Here is a 17,824-nt window from a genome sequence, read left to right on the forward strand (position 1 = left end):
ATCTGATGAACTCAAATTGGTGTCCATTAGCAATTACAACTTGATGTGCTTTTTTGGAAGGAATACCTATAAAAACGGTGGGGTTGCTATCTTTGCACATAACAGTTTAAAAAGTGATATAAATTCTGTCAATATTATGGATCTTGTTGAAGAGAAACACTTTGAGTGTGCAGTGTGTACAGTTAAAACTACTTCAGGAAGTGTTGCTATAATCTCACTTTATAGATCTCCAACAGGGATCTTCAATGAGTTCCTAATCAAACTGGATAAACTGCTTGAGTCCCTTGTTAAGAAGCATAAAATTATTATAACTGGTGATCTTAATTGTGATTCCTTAGTGGATTCTCCCCAATGTACAGACCTGTTTAATTTGTTCCTGTCCTATGGGCTACACTGTCTTGTTGACGTTCCTACCAGAGTGACGCCCACTTCCAAAACTTCAATTGACTATATGGTGACAAGTATTGATTCTGAAAATGCCTCAACTTTAGTTGTAGATCTTGGTCTATCCGACCACTGTATGGTAATGACTGACTTTAACCTGGAAATACAATCTAAGGATGTTAGGAAATCCACCTTCAAATTATTCTCACCTGAATATCTTTCATGTCTTAAACACTCCTTAGCCATCGAAACTTGGGAAGGAGTATACTCACTTAACAACTTCAATGACATATACACCCAATTTCATGACAAACTACTCTATCATATTGATTATTGCATTCCCACAGTCACTGTAAAAACCCACGCCAATAATCAAAGTAAACCTTAGCTCACTGATACAATAATTACCCTCTCACGAATCCTGAAGGTAAAATCATCTAGATGTAAAAAGGGCTGCAGTCAAAAAGATTATACTGAATTTCTCAAACTGAAAAGTGAATACCGAAAACTACTAAAGCATGCAAAAAGAACATACAACGATGGACGAATTGCCAATGCTCACAATAAAATGAAAGAAACCTGGAAAATAATTAAGGAAGAGCTTGGTAAGAAGGCTAATCCATCTACCCCTAAATTCTATAATAACGATGGATCCTTGGTCACTGATTCTAAAACAATATGCAATCTGGTGAATGATGCCTTCTGTAATCTCCCAATAATCAACTCCTGCAGTCATAGTACTAATTCCACTGTAAAGAACGCATCCATAGTATCATCCCTCTACCTTCACCCCTGTGAAGAAAAGGAAGTCCTATCGTGTTTAGGTACCTTATCTAAATCCTCAACTCCAGGTATTGATGGGATTCCAGGCAGAATACTTGCTGAATGCAAACACTTATTGGTTAAACCTTTAACTCACTTAATTAACACCTCGATGTCCACTGGTATCTTCCCAGACCAACTGAAGCCTAGCCGAATAGTACCTGTGTATAAAAACAAGGGTGACAAAAATGATGTAGGCAACTACCGACCTATCTCTCTATTGCCTCAGCTATCAAAAGTATTTGAGCGTATTTTTTATAACCGGCAGTTCTCTTTTCTAGAAAAGAATGCAATTCTCTCTGACTCTCAGTGGGGTTTTCGCAAAGGTAGGTCGACAGGCAATGCTCTTCTGGATGCCTGGACTTTCATCTCAGAGTCATTTGATAATGGAGACAAAGTTTCTGCTCTCTTCATAGACTTCTCTAGGGCATTTGATATGGTTGACCATCAAACCCTCTTAAAAAAATGTTGTAACTATGGAGTGAGAGGTAATGCATTGGCATGGTTAGATTCATACTTGAGAAACAGAACTCAGCAAGTTGAACTAGTATTACACGACTCAGTGGGAAAATCCAACCCTAAGGTGATAAACGTAGGTACCTCAAGGCAGTGTTCTTGGCCCCCTGTTGTTTCTCATATATATCAATGACCTACCTTCATTTATACACGGAAACAGCAACATTAGACCCATCATGTATGCAGATGATGCAAACTTCCTCATATCAGCGAGTAATATGACTGATCTACATTGCCAATGTCAGGAGGTATTGAACTCAGTGTGGACATGGAGTGCTGCAAACAAACTAAATTTGATTACCTCAAAAACTCAACTCTTGCTATTCAATAATGATGCTACTTTTAATCAGTTGATGTTAAACAATGCCCAACTCTATCCTACTGCTAACACAAAATTCCTAGGTCTAATAATTGAAAACTCTGGTTCTTGGTCAATATACGTCGATGAACTTTGTACAAAATTATCTACAGTCCTATATAGTCTGAGATTACTTACCAACTCACTATCACATAAAGGACTAATGTCCCTGTATCACTGTAACTTCTTAAGTATAGTTAATTATGCCATTGAATTCTGGGGGTCAACAATTACTCTCCTTAACAAAACGATTCTCCTGCAGAAGAGGGCACTCAGAACCATGTTGGGTATACCTAGAAGAGAATCATGTAGACCACTGTTTGTTAAGCTGGGAATTCTCACGCTTCCTTGTCTCTATGTATTTAAACTATGTGTACTAGTTAAACTCAACCTTCATAGACTAAAGCTAAATCAGGATATACATAATCACCAAACTAGATCACATACATCCATCCACATAACCCTCCACAGACGAAAACTTTCCTACACAAGCCCCATAGCCATAGGCTCAAAAATATATAATTCACTCCCCCCAAACTTAGGAGCATCTCCTCAATGAACAGATTTAAAGCTGACCTAAAAAGATATCTTGTAAACAAATCTTACTACAGCATCCAAGAGTTCTATATTGATCCCTAAAAATATGTATAAATGTATGTGAATGTCACTTATTGTTATATTGTGTTCAATTGTTTAGTGTTACATCTACTGTTCAGTATGTTACATTTTTATGATTCATTAAACTTCCATGACGTGTCCAATATCTATGTTCTGTGGCTCACTGTAATATATGATCTTCTGGACAAATAAAATTATTATTATTATTATATATATTATATATACACTTTGAAATGTTCCTCAACGAGGTAAATAACTTAAAAAAACCCTAGGCTGGGCAGAATCATAGAACACACTAAAAAAAGATAAAAAACACTCACAGTAAGTACTAAATTTTCGGTGGCGTATTATCACCTTCCTCAGAGTTAGGTAGGAGTTATGTCTCCTACCTAACTGAGGAAGGTGGTAATACGCCACCGAAAATTTAGTACTTACTGTGAGTGTTTTTTATCTTTTTTTAGTGTGTTCTGTGATTCCGCCCAACCTAGGGTTTTTTAAAGTTTTATATATATATATATATATAAAATCTTGATGAAAGCGCACTAAGCGATAATATAAGTATGTGGCCGATCGAGGCGAACGAGCAAAAATTGTACTACTAAAAACATAGACATACATAAAAAAAGGGGACACTCACAAACCCCTTTTTTACGTGTGTCTATGTTTTTAGTAGTACAATTTTTGCTCGTTCGCCTCGATCGGCCACATACTTATATATATATATATATATATTCAATGTTTTGCAGAAATGCGATGCAACGTAGCACATAATATGAATGTTCAAAAACACAGTCACTAAACATAGACACGAAAAAAAAAAGAAGAAAACACTCACACGAAAAATAAAACTGAAAGACTTTCGCGGTTGTAGCCGCTTCATCAGTCAAGGAGAGATTGAGTGGGGAAGGAGTGTGTTGGAAAAAGGCGAAAGGTGGGGGGAAGAGGGGAGGGGTGTATTGGGGCGGGGCTAACTCAACAAGATACATTCAGACCAGGGTGCTTGTTGGCTTGCAAACGCCAGATGCATGCCAATTCGAGGGTGTGGAGATTGAGGGGCGAGTCAGTGGGTGACAGGGAGGCAATGATAGAAACTTTGAAACATAGATTAAAGATGGAATCATGCGAAAAACAATGTGTGGGGACCGGGAGAGATGTGTGTGGAGACGACGGACAACAGGAGGCGCGGTGATTATTTATTCTGAGGTTGAGGGGGGTGGAGCATTGGCCTTTCAATCTCTCCTTGACTGATGAAGCGGCTACAACCGCGAAAGTCTTTCAGTTTTATTTTTCGTGTGAGTGTTTTCTTCTTTTTTTTTTCGTGTCTATGTTTAGTGACTGTGTTTTTGAACATTCATATATATATATTAGAGATGTGCGAATAGTATCCGCGAATACTCGAATACTAGAAAGTATTCGATATTCGAGGTTTCGAATAGTTATGCGAAAAGTACCGCCTCGAATATCTCGAATACTTTGAATTTCACGTCATACACTGTCGCACGCACGTCGATGGTAGTTGACTCGGAAAAATGTAGAGAACTGTAGTCATTTAGTGCTCGCAGTGCCATTTTATGCAAGTTGACGAATTACATCAAATTCGTGGATTTTAGCGGTGAAAAGAGTTCGACGAGGGGAACCGAAAATGGTGGTGTGAAAAAATCCGAAAATCCGCGATTCCCCCCACCAGGAGAACCTCAGTGCCGTGGGATAGCAACCTTAGGGCATATCCCACGATCCGCTATCCCCCTCCATTCACTCGCCTCACCCACTCTGACTCTTTCCTCTTCTCCGAAATCAAACAAAAGGTCCCAGCTCGCGCAGGGATCGCATTACGAAGACCCCTGCTTCGAAAAAAATATCGAGTTATGAGAACAATAAAAACGTGTTTCACGCCCTCCCCCCTTTTCTCACCCACTGACCTTTTCCGGCTACCTGCTTCGAAGTTCCACATTTCTGGAGGTCAACTGCTGTGTGAGTACCGTGGGATACTTACATTAACGCATTTCCCAAGATCCGGTATCCCTCTCCATTCAGCACAAGCCCCCCCTCTGAGGCTTTCCTCTTCTTCGAAATAAAAAAAAGGTCACACTTCGCGCAGGGATAATATTACGAAGACCTTAGCTTCGAAAAAATACCAAGTTACACGAGAACAATAGAAACGTGTTTCGGGCCCTCCCTTTTCTCCCCCACTGACCTTTTTTTTCCTACCAGCTTCGAAGTTCCCCGTTTCTGTGTAGGTCAACCGTTGCATGAGTCATCTATTAGCACAAAAGGTGTCTAAGAATGACTTTCGTCAATTGATGTTACACCCTTATTGAATTGAAATATTAGTAATGTGCGCGTAATTTCAAAATGAATAAGACCAAACACGATGTATTTCTGAGTTTATTTAAGCATTTTACGCAAAGAAATAAATGTCAAAATACGACTTAGCATTCTGGCGAAACTCGATATGAGCAGCAGAGCTTAAGTCTGCGTATGTCGATATTCGAATTCGAGAAATCTGCTATTCAACCCATCTTTAATGTATATATCCCCCGAGTTACGTAAGAGATGCGTTCCGGCAGACTCTGCGTAAGTCGAAATTTACATAAGTCGAACCTTTGCGTTAGTGCTTCAGAGATTGCAATCGGCGCGGTGAAATTCTCAGCGGAGAAATGCGCGGTAAATTCTCGGTGAAGTTTCATTCAATTCACTGCGATATTCATGAACTGTACCGCGTATTCTTACGTTATTAGATACAAAATCGATAGATATTAATATAGTCTGGGAGTTGCATCTCGAGCATTGCCAATCAAAATGCGTAATATTATTCCCAGAGATGACCGATCGCGTGGATTTGGGAAAGTACGGTATCTCAACGCTACATTACTAAACTGAATACTTAAATTGATTCATAATGTTATACTGCGATCTAAGGGCCCAAAGAATGCATCGTCTACCTACCTATAATCACTATATCTTCTGCCTTTTATATATTACGTTGATCGATGAATCTGGTGGTTTCACTGTCACAGTTAATACACGTAGAAGGAGTGTCGAGGATTACGAGCAAATAACACACAAAAAATACCAGTAACTTACTTTATTCTTAGATACATTCACACGCACATACACTCAATCTTTCACGCACGGAAACATACTTTCATTCTCTCATATCTCAATAAAATACCATGAAAATATCATCATTTGAATATTTACTTCGCTGGAAACATCGAAGAGTATTTCCAAAGCATGAAGCTAATTAAAAGTGAGCTTTTATTCAGCCAACTCCGTCATTAATGTGAAACAAAGTTAGTGGGGAAAAGCTTTCAATGACGCAATATTCATTTACAGTTGCACACCATAAGAGAGAACGAGAAAATGCAGCTTAATAAAATTTTCCGCCAGAAACATGTAAACAATTACGCAATTAATATCGTGTGTCAACTTTTTCTTAACTTTTTCCCGGCGTTCATTGCCAACACTCAAAATTTCAATGCCGTTACGTGGGTAATAAACAATTATTTTCCGCAATAAAGATTTCTGCTTGAACTTCATTTTATTTTAATTCCACAGATGGAAATGTCCAAACTTAAGGATACAATTTTTAAATAGTTGAAAGTCGGAGTTCGGGTGTGCATGCTGTATAACAAGTTGTATCGTACAGGAATGAGCGCAACCACTTCCATCACTAGAACTGCAAATTTTTACGTTGATTGCTGACTTGGGATTTATAAGCGATTTTTCTACAGAAATTAATGAAAATTCCTTCGAGGAATGACAAAAATGGGTCACTTAGTTATTTCTAACACGTAAAAAACTCGATAACTATTCGATATTTTTTCTACCATAGGTTGTACGAGCGAATATCTGCTTCTTCGCGGTCGCATTCGAAAATTAACGTTATCATTTGAAATACGGTCATCGCTTACGTAAGTGCGGATTTACGTAAGTCGAGACATACATAACTCGGGGGATGCCTGTACAAATAAATTCACAGGTAAGGAAAGAAAGGGATAGGAACATGTAATAGAAAAAGGATGAGGACAACGGTGCTGTGGTATATGGAAAAAGCCAGAAATCAGAGGGTAAAAATGCGGCCTGACTGGGACTCGAACCCAGAACCTCCTGGTTGCAGGCCAGGTGCTCTACGAGTTGAGCTACCGGGACGCTTAGATTTACCATGATTTCGGCGGGGGTTTATACACAGTAAACTCCCTTTGCTTTGGCCCACAAGAGTAACCAATAGATGGCACTGGGGCACCTCACCACTCACCAACAGTGTATATATATATATATATATATATGGAGTGAATATAATACTAGAAGAAAGTGAGTGGTAAAAGGATGGAGGCAAAGAAAGCAAAACATGAGGGTGGTCAGAGTCATTGGGAAGGGAAAAATGGTGAGAAAGAGTGGGTAGGGTCATGGGCGGCTGTAAAAAGGGAAAGTGGAGGATGTAAAAAGGGAGAAGACGATGCAGTGGAAACGGAGATTGGAGGAGGGGAGGAGGAAAACAACTATATTTGTCAAAAAAGCACCCCTAGTGATCTATACTCCAAAACGGAACTTATTTTCTGGATGTCCCCCATATTTTTGTAATGTGTATTATTAAGGATCAGATACATTTAATGTGTATTGTATATTTTTGTCCCAAGGTGCGAGACAATCTTTCGAGCATTTTTCTGTCGTCTCGTTACCACATTCGCCCAAGGCAAGGTTTCCCACCCATGACTTTGGGTCATCAGTTGTCGAGGCACATGCACTCCTAAAATGTGCCATATGAAGACTGAATTGCTTATAAAAACATGTTTTCACTACACTAGAACTTACCCATACAGCACAAACGGTTGCTAGCTGGCATATAGGTCGTGTATTTCACATGTTTTATCTCGTCTAAAAACCGTTATTACCCGAAAAAAATGGAATAAATCAGCTGTATATATGGTCTTATGTCCGCCACAAAAGGGATAATACACGTGTATGCACAAGGAACTCAATAACGGACCGTTGTAGTTATTCCTTTCTCCACCAGGGTTAGGGTTTCTTGTTGATGACCGGAAAATGACAGTGACCATGCAAACGGTGGCACTTCACTAATACTAAACAGGTAATAAGACATAGTCAACATATTCGTTCAAAAATTTTCATTTACTGTGTCAATAAAAGGTTCGTCTGTATAAATAATTCATCAGGAAATACGTACAGGACAAAACACGAGTGGTGATGATGTGACAAAAAAAGTGGTGATGATGTGAAAAATAATGTGAATGACATAATGGATAGGATAATAGCGAATACGAGGTGATGGATGGATCTTAAAAGTACTGCCGAATAGTTAAAAAAACCACAAAACCTTGGTAAAACCGCAAGCAGTTTCACTGAGCACAAGCACACCAGGATAAAGAGAATTAGCGAATGGTTGATATCGCTTCCAGTTCGAGTCACACAAGTTATATTGTTACGTGATTGTTTTCCCAGCGTTCAATTCGCATGGTGCGAGGCATTGACGGAGGTAATTCGAAATTACTGAGAATTTTGAATTAATAAGCAGCATCATTCTAGTTGCAATTAATGGTTAACTCGTTTGTATCTCGACAGGAGCATATATGTAATCCTAATAAAATAAACACCTATAAAATATATGCCGCAAGATGATTCGTAAAATGATTTAACTAGATTTCGTTGAGAAAATTTTGCTGGTACTAAGGTGGACGATTTCATTGAATCATCTATCTTGAAACTTTAATCATGTTCAGATTACTGCTCATCTTAGCATCTGCATTACCTCATTTTGCTTCATATTTTTTTATATAAGGGTCAAGGGAGTTGGACCAAATTTACACAGCAATTACACGTGTAAAAATGGGCGAATTCTCGACTTATTCCTTACACCAAATTTCGACTCAATATACATGAGTAAATTTCTCCCTGTGCTGTATGGGTTAACAGGAGCGTGCGAAGCCGATTTGAGTTTGCTTAATGCGAAGCCCTACTCAAGGAAGGAATGCTGAAATGTAGATATATCTTTAGTGCACCCTGAATAATGTCTCCTAAGCTACCCTCCTCAAAAATACTGAAAGAGTAAAGGGGAGCAATAACAGTGGCTTTTTATTGTAAAGAAATGACATTTGTAAGTGGTAAGATTTTGTAATCAACTCTAATTCATCTTATTTTTTAATGGAAATAATATTTCGGAATGGTTCTTTTATTAAATAGGTACTTACAATTAGTAAGTAAACTTCCTGTGGAATAATGTGAATTACAAGTGTTCGAGAGATATGGTAATTTATATTCGTTTTGTGTTCTTCTTTATTAAATGTGCATGCATAATGCTGCTCACTGCCTTAATGTCTTAATGTGCTCTTGCAACAAGTCGTTCTCATTTTTAATATGAAAGTTGGTCATCGCAAATAATACCAAATATTAACATTTTAGTGCACACCAACCCTTTCTAGTGTATTCTTCATGTGTCCGAGTTTGAAATGACACTGCAAAAACCTAAACGCTGTTATGATGAAAAAAATTTTACTCCTGACTATGCCTGCTGCAATATAAATTAATACGTATTATCTTGTCGGCGTATGATGAAAATGAAGACAATAAAATGTTATACAAACATTGAGCCACGAACCATAGCCTTTGTGGTGGGAGTTAGCGACATTAAACACTGCATCAACTAACCAATCTGATTTGAAAATTCAGGGATAATATAATGGATGTTAAAAATATTGCGTGAAAATTAATTTATTACAGCCAAACTAAGGCCCTTTGATTTCAAGACCATTCAATGGAATCACTAGCAGTTCCGAGATGCGCTCACCATTCCGAATGTCATAAAAATATAGCATTGAAAAAGGGCGGTGCAAGGTATGTGGTCTCCCCTTGTTATTTACGTTCCACAAGTTGTTATTGTTCTGACCCTGGGTTTCAACTACTACAAGTATAGTTCAACTACTGTAAGTATATAAGTTTTTCTCAAGTATAGTAAAACATAGACTACCTCACATGCATAATATGCCCACTAACACCATTCTAACTTCTCTCTCCATTCACAATCTTCCTTCTGTATGCCTTAACCCTTTCACTGCTGTGGACGTACCTAGTACGTCCGCACGGCAGACTGCTGTGGACGTACTTTTTCGTCGTCCCTGCCATGCGGTCAGCACTTTTGCCGAAGCACTCCGAAAGGTTGCTAATCCGGGACCCGGAATCCTCGACCAACTCACCCACGCAGGACCGTCTCCTCGACCCTACCAGCGGGGGGCCTACCTCCCAAAAAGTAACCGCTCTGAATGCAATTTGAAAATCAATCAATCAATCCGATCATCAAAAAATGATTACTTGCATTGCACTCCAGCCAAATAGGGAATCAAGTATGTCTTTGAACCGTGTTTCTGTGATGAAAAATAACGATTTTGTTAACTTTGCTAAATTGGCCATTTTGCGGTTGTCCGTAGCCATTTCTTTTAGCAAACTTAACTAAATCGTTATTTTTCATCGCAGAAACACGGTTCAAAGACATACTTGATTATATGATTGGCAGGATTGCGATGAAAACAATCATTTTTCGATGATCGGATTGATTGATAGGTTTTCAAAATGAAGTCAGAGCGCCCACTTTTCGGGAGGTAGGCCCCCCGCTGGTAGGGTCGAGGAGACGGTCCTGCGTGGGTGAGCTCGTTGAGGATAGGGTCGCGGATTAGCGACCCCTCGGAGGGTGTACCACACCAATCCTAAAAGTACCTGCTCCATGGGCCCATGAAACGCATTTTAACCTTTTTGCCGCATGTGAGGAGTAGGCTTTCGGAGATTGAACCGCAGTGAAAGGGTTAAAAGTGACCTTAAATTTATCTAAAATGTCCTCAACTCAATCACACTGTCCTGAACTCCTTTCCTTCCTTAATTTCCGAGTACCCTTCTGCCCTACGCGCACCCACTCGCTCTCGTGTCTACCCACAGACTGCCCCAAATTCCTGTGCTCGTGTTGTCAGGGCACAAATCAACTCCTCCAAGACAAGGCTTGACTCGACCCTATCCTCGGAATTGAGAAATTTATCTTCGTCTGCGAGACAATGACCATCTGTCCGGAAAATTTATATACTTCCAGCTGGTTGAGGAGACTCTTATTACATGTGCCTCGACAACAAATGACCCAAAGTCATGGGTGGGAAACCTTGCCTTGGGCGAATGTGGTGACGAGACGACAGAAAAATGCTCGAAAGATTGTCTCGCACCTTTGGACAAAAATATACAATACACATTAAATATATCTGATCCTTAATCATGCACATTACAAAAATATGGGGGACATCCAGAAAATAAGTTCCGTTTTGGAGTATAGATCACTAGGGGTGCTTTTTGACAAATATAGCAACATTGTACAAAAGAGGGGAACCTTCTGAATAGAATGAGAGGGAGATAGGCTCAGTAGCCTTGAAAACATGGTCACTGAGTGTGTGCAAGTACGAGGCTAACGATGAGGTCTGTGGTCCCATTCCTGACTATTATGTTGAGAATTCAAATTATTTTACAAATACGTGGAATGTATAAAATAGAGGCTTTGTGCAGTGCGCTGTTAAAATTCAAGATAAATTTTTGATGGCGACCTATGTGACAGCTTAAGAATGATATGGAATTGAAGGAAAAATTGGATCAGTTGTTTGATATTGCCATGGTAAATGTTATTCAAAATCATGTGTATTAAGTGTTCATGAAAATACAGAGGCAACCGGGAAGTCCCAACCAAGTATAAGTACCAACTTCAAAAGTTCCTTAGAGAGAGAGAGTTTTCAAAATATTTTCCTTTCTGTGTTGTTGCCGTAAAATAACTAAATGCTCCATTCCGGGTTTGGCCTCTTTATTCTATAGCCCACAAGCGACTGGGTGGTTTTACAGCAACAACTCTCGATATGCCACAAGACACGGCCTTTTATACATGTCGCTCTCGCAGCTCCACGTCCTCGGCGCCCACTGCCTTTCCGGGGTTGTGGTTAATGGGGCCGCCGCGTGAACCCGCCACACTTTCTAAAAATCTTCTATGCAATTATTAGTTTTAAGTTTCTGCTAGCCCCAACAAAACTAATCACCTGTGTCATAGACAAATGCGCATAATATGAAATGTTCTATAAACTGGCTGGTTGGGAGGACTTGGTTTACTGGGACAGCTATAATACGCCTTTGGCTTGCCAAATGATGTGATCCTTAATCAAGCACTTATAGAGAGGGAGGAGGCAGGGAATTTGGTGCGTCGAGTGGAGAGGGCTGAATAGTCAGCACTAGGGAAGAAAGACATATAAGACACATTCTGCCATATGAATTTTGAAATTAGTATATTTTTTCTTAATAATACAGGTAGATACATCTCCAACCATTATCTCTCTCTGTTATTTTAAATCCTGAGCTCGGTTATTTTTCAAATTCTGCAAAGTTCTGGCAACAGGCTCAAACCATGGAGGAAGGACTACCAAGGAACCACCACAGGTTGACAGCCTCAAGCCTGTGATAAAGTCTTGCATGGTATTAAATGTGATGTTTTCAGGATGAGCGGTAGTGGGAATTAGAGAACCTATATAGTGTTGTGGTCTGCTCATTCATCCAGAAAGCCATTGGGCCTTGGTTCGATTCTCTGTCCCGAGTAATATTTTACTCTGTAATGAATGTGTTTTGGTTTTATAGCACTAGATGGGAAAAAATTTTTTTTTTCTCCAGCCCCGATACCATTCCTACTGATTCTTATGCAAAATGACCTCCTGAGTCCGAATATGACATCAGTTCTTCCCCATCACCCACCATTTTCGGGGATACCCCTTCCAATTTTTTAATCACTTTTCGATAATTTGCTGGGACGACAAGGATTATTTTCGTATTAACATTTCTTCTAAAGGTCCAGAGAGGTGAAAAGTTCTACAATATGAACATTTATGCTAAGGAGGTGGATTTGGGATTTGGGATTAGTCAACGCAAATTGTAAACAAAGGGTTTAAAAATTAACAATTTTTCCTTTTTTTTGCAATTTTTTTCAATTATTTTCCTCATGTTTCAGCTTCTATTCCATCTGTCCTTCCCCCAAATATCCCAGAATGATGGAAATATGTATCAAAAACATAACAGCAATAATAAAAATATTTAGGAACGGTACATAGTAACAATAGGGTGGTTTCCTATTATTTTTTTACTGCCTAAATCGAAAGATTATTACTCCTGGAGTACGCAAGTCACGCTTTTAGATTTTTAAATGACGATTATCTATTTTTCGCGATTAAATGAAAAGTGAAAATTTTCAAGCGCGCGAAAATGCGACAGCCAAGTATGAATGCCAGGAAATTGCTGATCTAAAAAAATTAGCTACAATATCTCGAACTTTGAAAACTCGCAATATAGACAGTCAAAGTACATTGTAGGAATACACGAGACCATTCTAGCCCAGAATGTACGTACAATGTTGAAATCCTTGGTTTTCGAAGATTGACGTATTTTATACGCTAGCACGCCCAGTCCAGGGTCATCAACTTCTATTTCATCCTATTTATTAATGGAAATTATATTTCAGAATGGTCATTTTAGCACATAGGTACTGTGTAAGTAAACTCCCTTCGGAGTAAAGTGAATTACAAGTGTTCGAGAAATATGGCATTTTATAATCGTTTTGTGTTCTTATTAATTATGTTGTATGCGTGTTGTTGATTGCCGCGAGCCTTTAATGGCATGTGCTCTCGCAAGAGTGGTTTTCATTTTTAATGTGGAAGTTGATCAGTATAAGCAATGAAAAAATTAACATTTTGGGCACACTAACCCTTGCTAGTGTAGTCATCGTATCTCCGTGTTTGAAATAACACTGCTTAAATACCTAAACGCCATTGTGATGATAAAAAAATAGTCTCATGTCTATGCTTGTCGCAATTAAAATTAATGAACAAGTTGACGCCGTATGATCACAAAGAAGACAACAAAATATACAGCCATCACAAAGCCCCGAACCCTGGTGCCGCGGGTGGTAGTCTTAAACGGTACCACTATCCCACCTGAGTCTGGTGAGTAGTGCGATATCATGAAACTATAAGCAGCTTGTGAAAAGTACCGCATGAAAATTAATTAGGTAATTACAGCCAAACTAAGGCCCATTCAACGGAACCACTACTAATTCAGGGATATGTTCACCATTCCGAAGGCCATAAAAAATACGGCATTGAAAAAGGCGGAGCAAGTTTCGTGGTCTCCCCTTGTAATTATGAATGATGGGAAAACTCCGTGTGACGTCATTCTGGTTCCCGCTGCCTCAAGTGAGGTGACCTTGGGGCAAGGCTTTGAGCGCTGATACGACGCAGGATGCTAGCAGGTAGCAGGGTACCCTGCTAGATCGTAGCGCTTGGCTTAAATAAGGATTATTAATACCTTATCAAACGAAGAAAACTTTCCGACCATAGGCAGTTTTAATAGGTGATTACTAAGACATGTTTCCCTGATCTCTGTGCCTCATGCATGCATTGGTAATCTCAGACGATGTAAAACTCCTATTTGCTCGTATAGAAACTAAGTCCCTGTGACATCACGTGAAGTGGCATCGCATGGGCACCAATCTGGCCTTTTTCAAATGAGGTTAAAATTGACCATTGTCATTCGTCTAAACTAGGATTTCTATAACCAAATAATTTGTATATTATGAATATGTACACTAATGGTGGGTAACGAATCGCAGCCTTTCGTTTTCTTTGATGAAGGAAACTACCCTATTATTAAAATATGTAGCAGCAGTTCAGAAGATACGCTACCACGCTGGTGCTCTCAATTTCTTGCGCGCATCAATAAAGGGTAAAATCATATGCAAATAACGATGGATGAGATAAGTACTTTCTGTTGGCATTTGGTTTCCATTTACACCCTGAGAGAGAAGTTTATCGAGCTGAAAACCAGCAGTACTCAGCCAACATGCCTATGCAACACCAAACAGGCCAATTTCGTATAATGTAATGTTTTTCTTGGGCCCGGCTGCCCCATTCCCAAAAGAGGCAGCAGTATTTTGTGAATCCTGATTGCAGTCGCGTTAGTAGAGCGACAACTTTCAGGTCAGATTAAACTTTCCAAATATAATCATAATTGGTCCGATATTTCCGTATCCTGATTAATCAAGGTTTCGCCTGATATTTCCATACGTCTCCCTCATAATAATAATAATAATGTATTTATTTGCCCAAAGACCAAGTACATTTGAAATATACAAGATATAAGGCACATCAAAATCATTAGTATGTACATATACTACCGTATAAGTGTGTGTAAGAGGCGCACCCCTATTTTGAGCATCGGAGCTATGAAGAAAAAAATTTTGCGGCATTTTTTTAATACTATCACGCGGTGTTGCAGACGTACGCCTGGAATTTCGACAGTTATCCAACTTTTCTCTTTCAATATTAATTGAAAGAGGAAATTTTGATAACTGCGGCGGTAATAGCGGTATAAGAGGGAGTAGAAAGAGTTCCGATCCTATCTTCGCATACGCCGTTGCTCTACGATGCTTGTCCTACTCACGAACAATTTTGTTTAAATTAAGATATTTAAATGAAGATATCTATTTTTCGCGATAAAATGAAAAGTGAAAATTTTCAAGCACGCAAAAACGCAACAGCTAAGTATGAATGCTGGGAAAACCCTGCATTACGTCATTCTGGTTCCCGCTGTCGCCCTGTGAGGTGACCTTGGGGTGAGGGTATGTGCTTCGCTGGGATGCAGGCTGCTAGCAGGTAGCTGAGTACCCTGCTAGCGGGTAGCGCTTGGCTTAAATAAGGATTATAAATACCTTATCAAACGAAGGAAACTTTCCGACCATAGGCAGTTTTAATACGTGATTATTAAGAGATGTTTCCCTGAAGTCTGTGCCTCATGCATGCATTTGTAATCTCAGACGATGTAAAACTCCTATCCACTCGTATAGAAACTAGGTCCTTGTGACATCACGTGAAGTGGCATCGCTTGGGCGCCAATCTGGCCTTTTTCAAATGCAGTTAAAATTGACCATTGCCATTCGTCTAAACTGGGATTTGTAAAACCAAATAACTTGTATATTATGACTACACTAATGGTGGGTAACGAATCGCAATCAATGCCTTTCGATTTCTTTGATGAAGGAAACTACCCTATTGCGAGTGCCAGCATAATTAAGCGAATCCTCCGAACTTATGCTACATATTTTAATTATTTTTGCCATATTATGAAGCAAAATATCTTATTATTACTGCTATTTCTTGTTAATAAATATTTTCATCATTCAAGGAAGGATGAGGTAAAATGGAAGCTGTAAAATGTAGCAAATATGTGAAAAATTACTAAAAAAAAGGTCAAAATTTATCATTTTTAATGCTTTTAAAAACAATTTTCGGGGGATAATGCACCCTAAATCTACCTCCTTGCCATAAATGTTCATGCTTCAGAATTTTTCAACCCTGAAAACCCTTAGAAGCAATGTAGATGCGAAAAGAAACATTTTCATCCCGCAAATTTATCAAAAAGTGATAAAAATATGAGGGGGGAGGGGCTCCCAGAAAATGGTGGGTGATGGGGAAAAACTGAGGGTATAATTCGGATTCTGGAGGTCATTTTACATAAGAATCAACACGAATGGATTCAGGGCCGATTTTCATGCCGTCCAGTGTAATCAGCTATGTCCTGAAAATCCTCTTCTTACTAGCATCATTGGATGAAGCATTGTGTGATTCAGGCTTAAACTATGATTTAGGCTTTGGAGAGTTACTGGAGCTGTGCCAAATGGTCTGATACACAAATTGATTTCCTTTAGATTCTCTGCACTCGCTTTAGTTGGGATGGAAAGTTGCAGAGGGCAAATATGGGACATCTTTTATTGAAGTTGTGGGCATTATGTGGTGTTTGGTTTTTTCTCAAAAATGGTCAATTTTTACATGTCAGTGAAGTTTGCTGAGGTTGTCTGAATCATTAGATAAATTGCCGCCTCAGAAACTGGCATAGAGGAAGTGCGTAATATGCTCTACTAAGCCTTAGAATACATAGTACATATCAGTTAGAAGAAGGCAGAAAAGTAATGGCAAAATCATAAGAGGAGCCATTGGTACAGCCAACCAAAATGCAAATAAATTGTGCTATTTTGCATTGAGAGGAGTTATGAGCAATAATACATGGTGACTGAGTGCTTTTATTTCATTTCAGACTTGAAGAAATCGATTTAGAAAGCTGCACGCTTATTTCTGATCGGACCCCAAATAATATAGCTGTTGCATGTACAGAATTGGTCCATCTTAATGTGGCCTGGTGCCCATACATCGGAGACTCGTCACTACGGTGAGTCTTCCATGGTAGTAAATGATGAAATTTTTGAGCCACAGTTCACTCATTCAAATGAGGAAGGCCTCTGTAAAGACCAGTTTATGTGAGGCACTTAAATGTATACCCTATTAATGTGTGTTAAGAAACAAAATCAGAAGGATTTTTAAAGTTTCTTGACTTGGGTATATCCACTTCGAATAACAAACATAAATTTGCAATATTCAGCAAGCCCACTTTTACTGATCATTTCACATTGTCTAACTCTAGCCTCTTGTGGTTTTTTTCCTAGTCTTCTGGCCTATAACACTCACATTTCAATTAAATGTACATTCCTTGTGGCTTTGAAGGCTTCAGCTCTCCCTTGAAATTTTTTACTTTGGGGTGACTACCCTCAATTCACATCTACTGAGTATGCCATTAGCCCATGACCTTCTCTTCTCTGATGCTTCATTTTTCAGTATTGTAAAATTTGATTTCAACTGCCAACTACCAATGATGAATAAAACTTTCAGCACTATGCAGACGGAACGTATAGCTGATGTAATGAAATGCATGGTTTTCTGATGTATGTGAATTTGCAACAAAATTTCAATATAGGCAACCTGTATACCACCCAAGCTCCCACTCAAAGCTAAGTTCTGGCTACGAGCCTGCTTGGGACCGTTCCTAATTCATATGCTGGAGTAGCTAGCAGCAGGCCCAATCGTGATTCATCATGACTATAATTCATATGCTGGAGTAGCTAGCAGCAGGCCCAATCGTGATTCATCATGACTATAATTCATATGCTGGAGTAGCTAGCAGCAGGCCCAATCGTGATTCATCATGACTATAATTCATATGCTGGAG

General features: G+C 39.1%; 1 protein-coding gene across 4 annotated transcripts in view; it reads left to right on the forward strand.

Moving 5' to 3' along the window:
• Positions 1-17,824, forward strand: part of LOC124170843 (F-box/LRR-repeat protein 15-like) — a 112,370-nt gene that overhangs the window by 71,872 nt on the left and 22,674 nt on the right. For 3 of the 4 annotated variants that reach the window (XR_006867599.1, XM_046549837.1, XM_046549838.1), the window contains one exon: positions 16,859-16,990. The exons of the other annotated variant lie outside the window; for it this stretch is intronic. Coding sequence is in view for 2 of the 3 variants with exons in the window: in XM_046549837.1 (XP_046405793.1) it covers positions 16,859-16,990 (132 nt within the window). In the remaining variant the exon portion in view is untranslated. The remainder of the gene's footprint in view (positions 1-16,858; positions 16,991-17,824) is intronic. 4 annotated transcript variants of the gene reach the window in all.

This window comes from Ischnura elegans, chromosome X (assembly GCF_921293095.1).
Source record: "Ischnura elegans chromosome X, ioIscEleg1.1, whole genome shotgun sequence".
Taxonomy (NCBI): domain Eukaryota; kingdom Metazoa; phylum Arthropoda; class Insecta; order Odonata; family Coenagrionidae; genus Ischnura; species Ischnura elegans.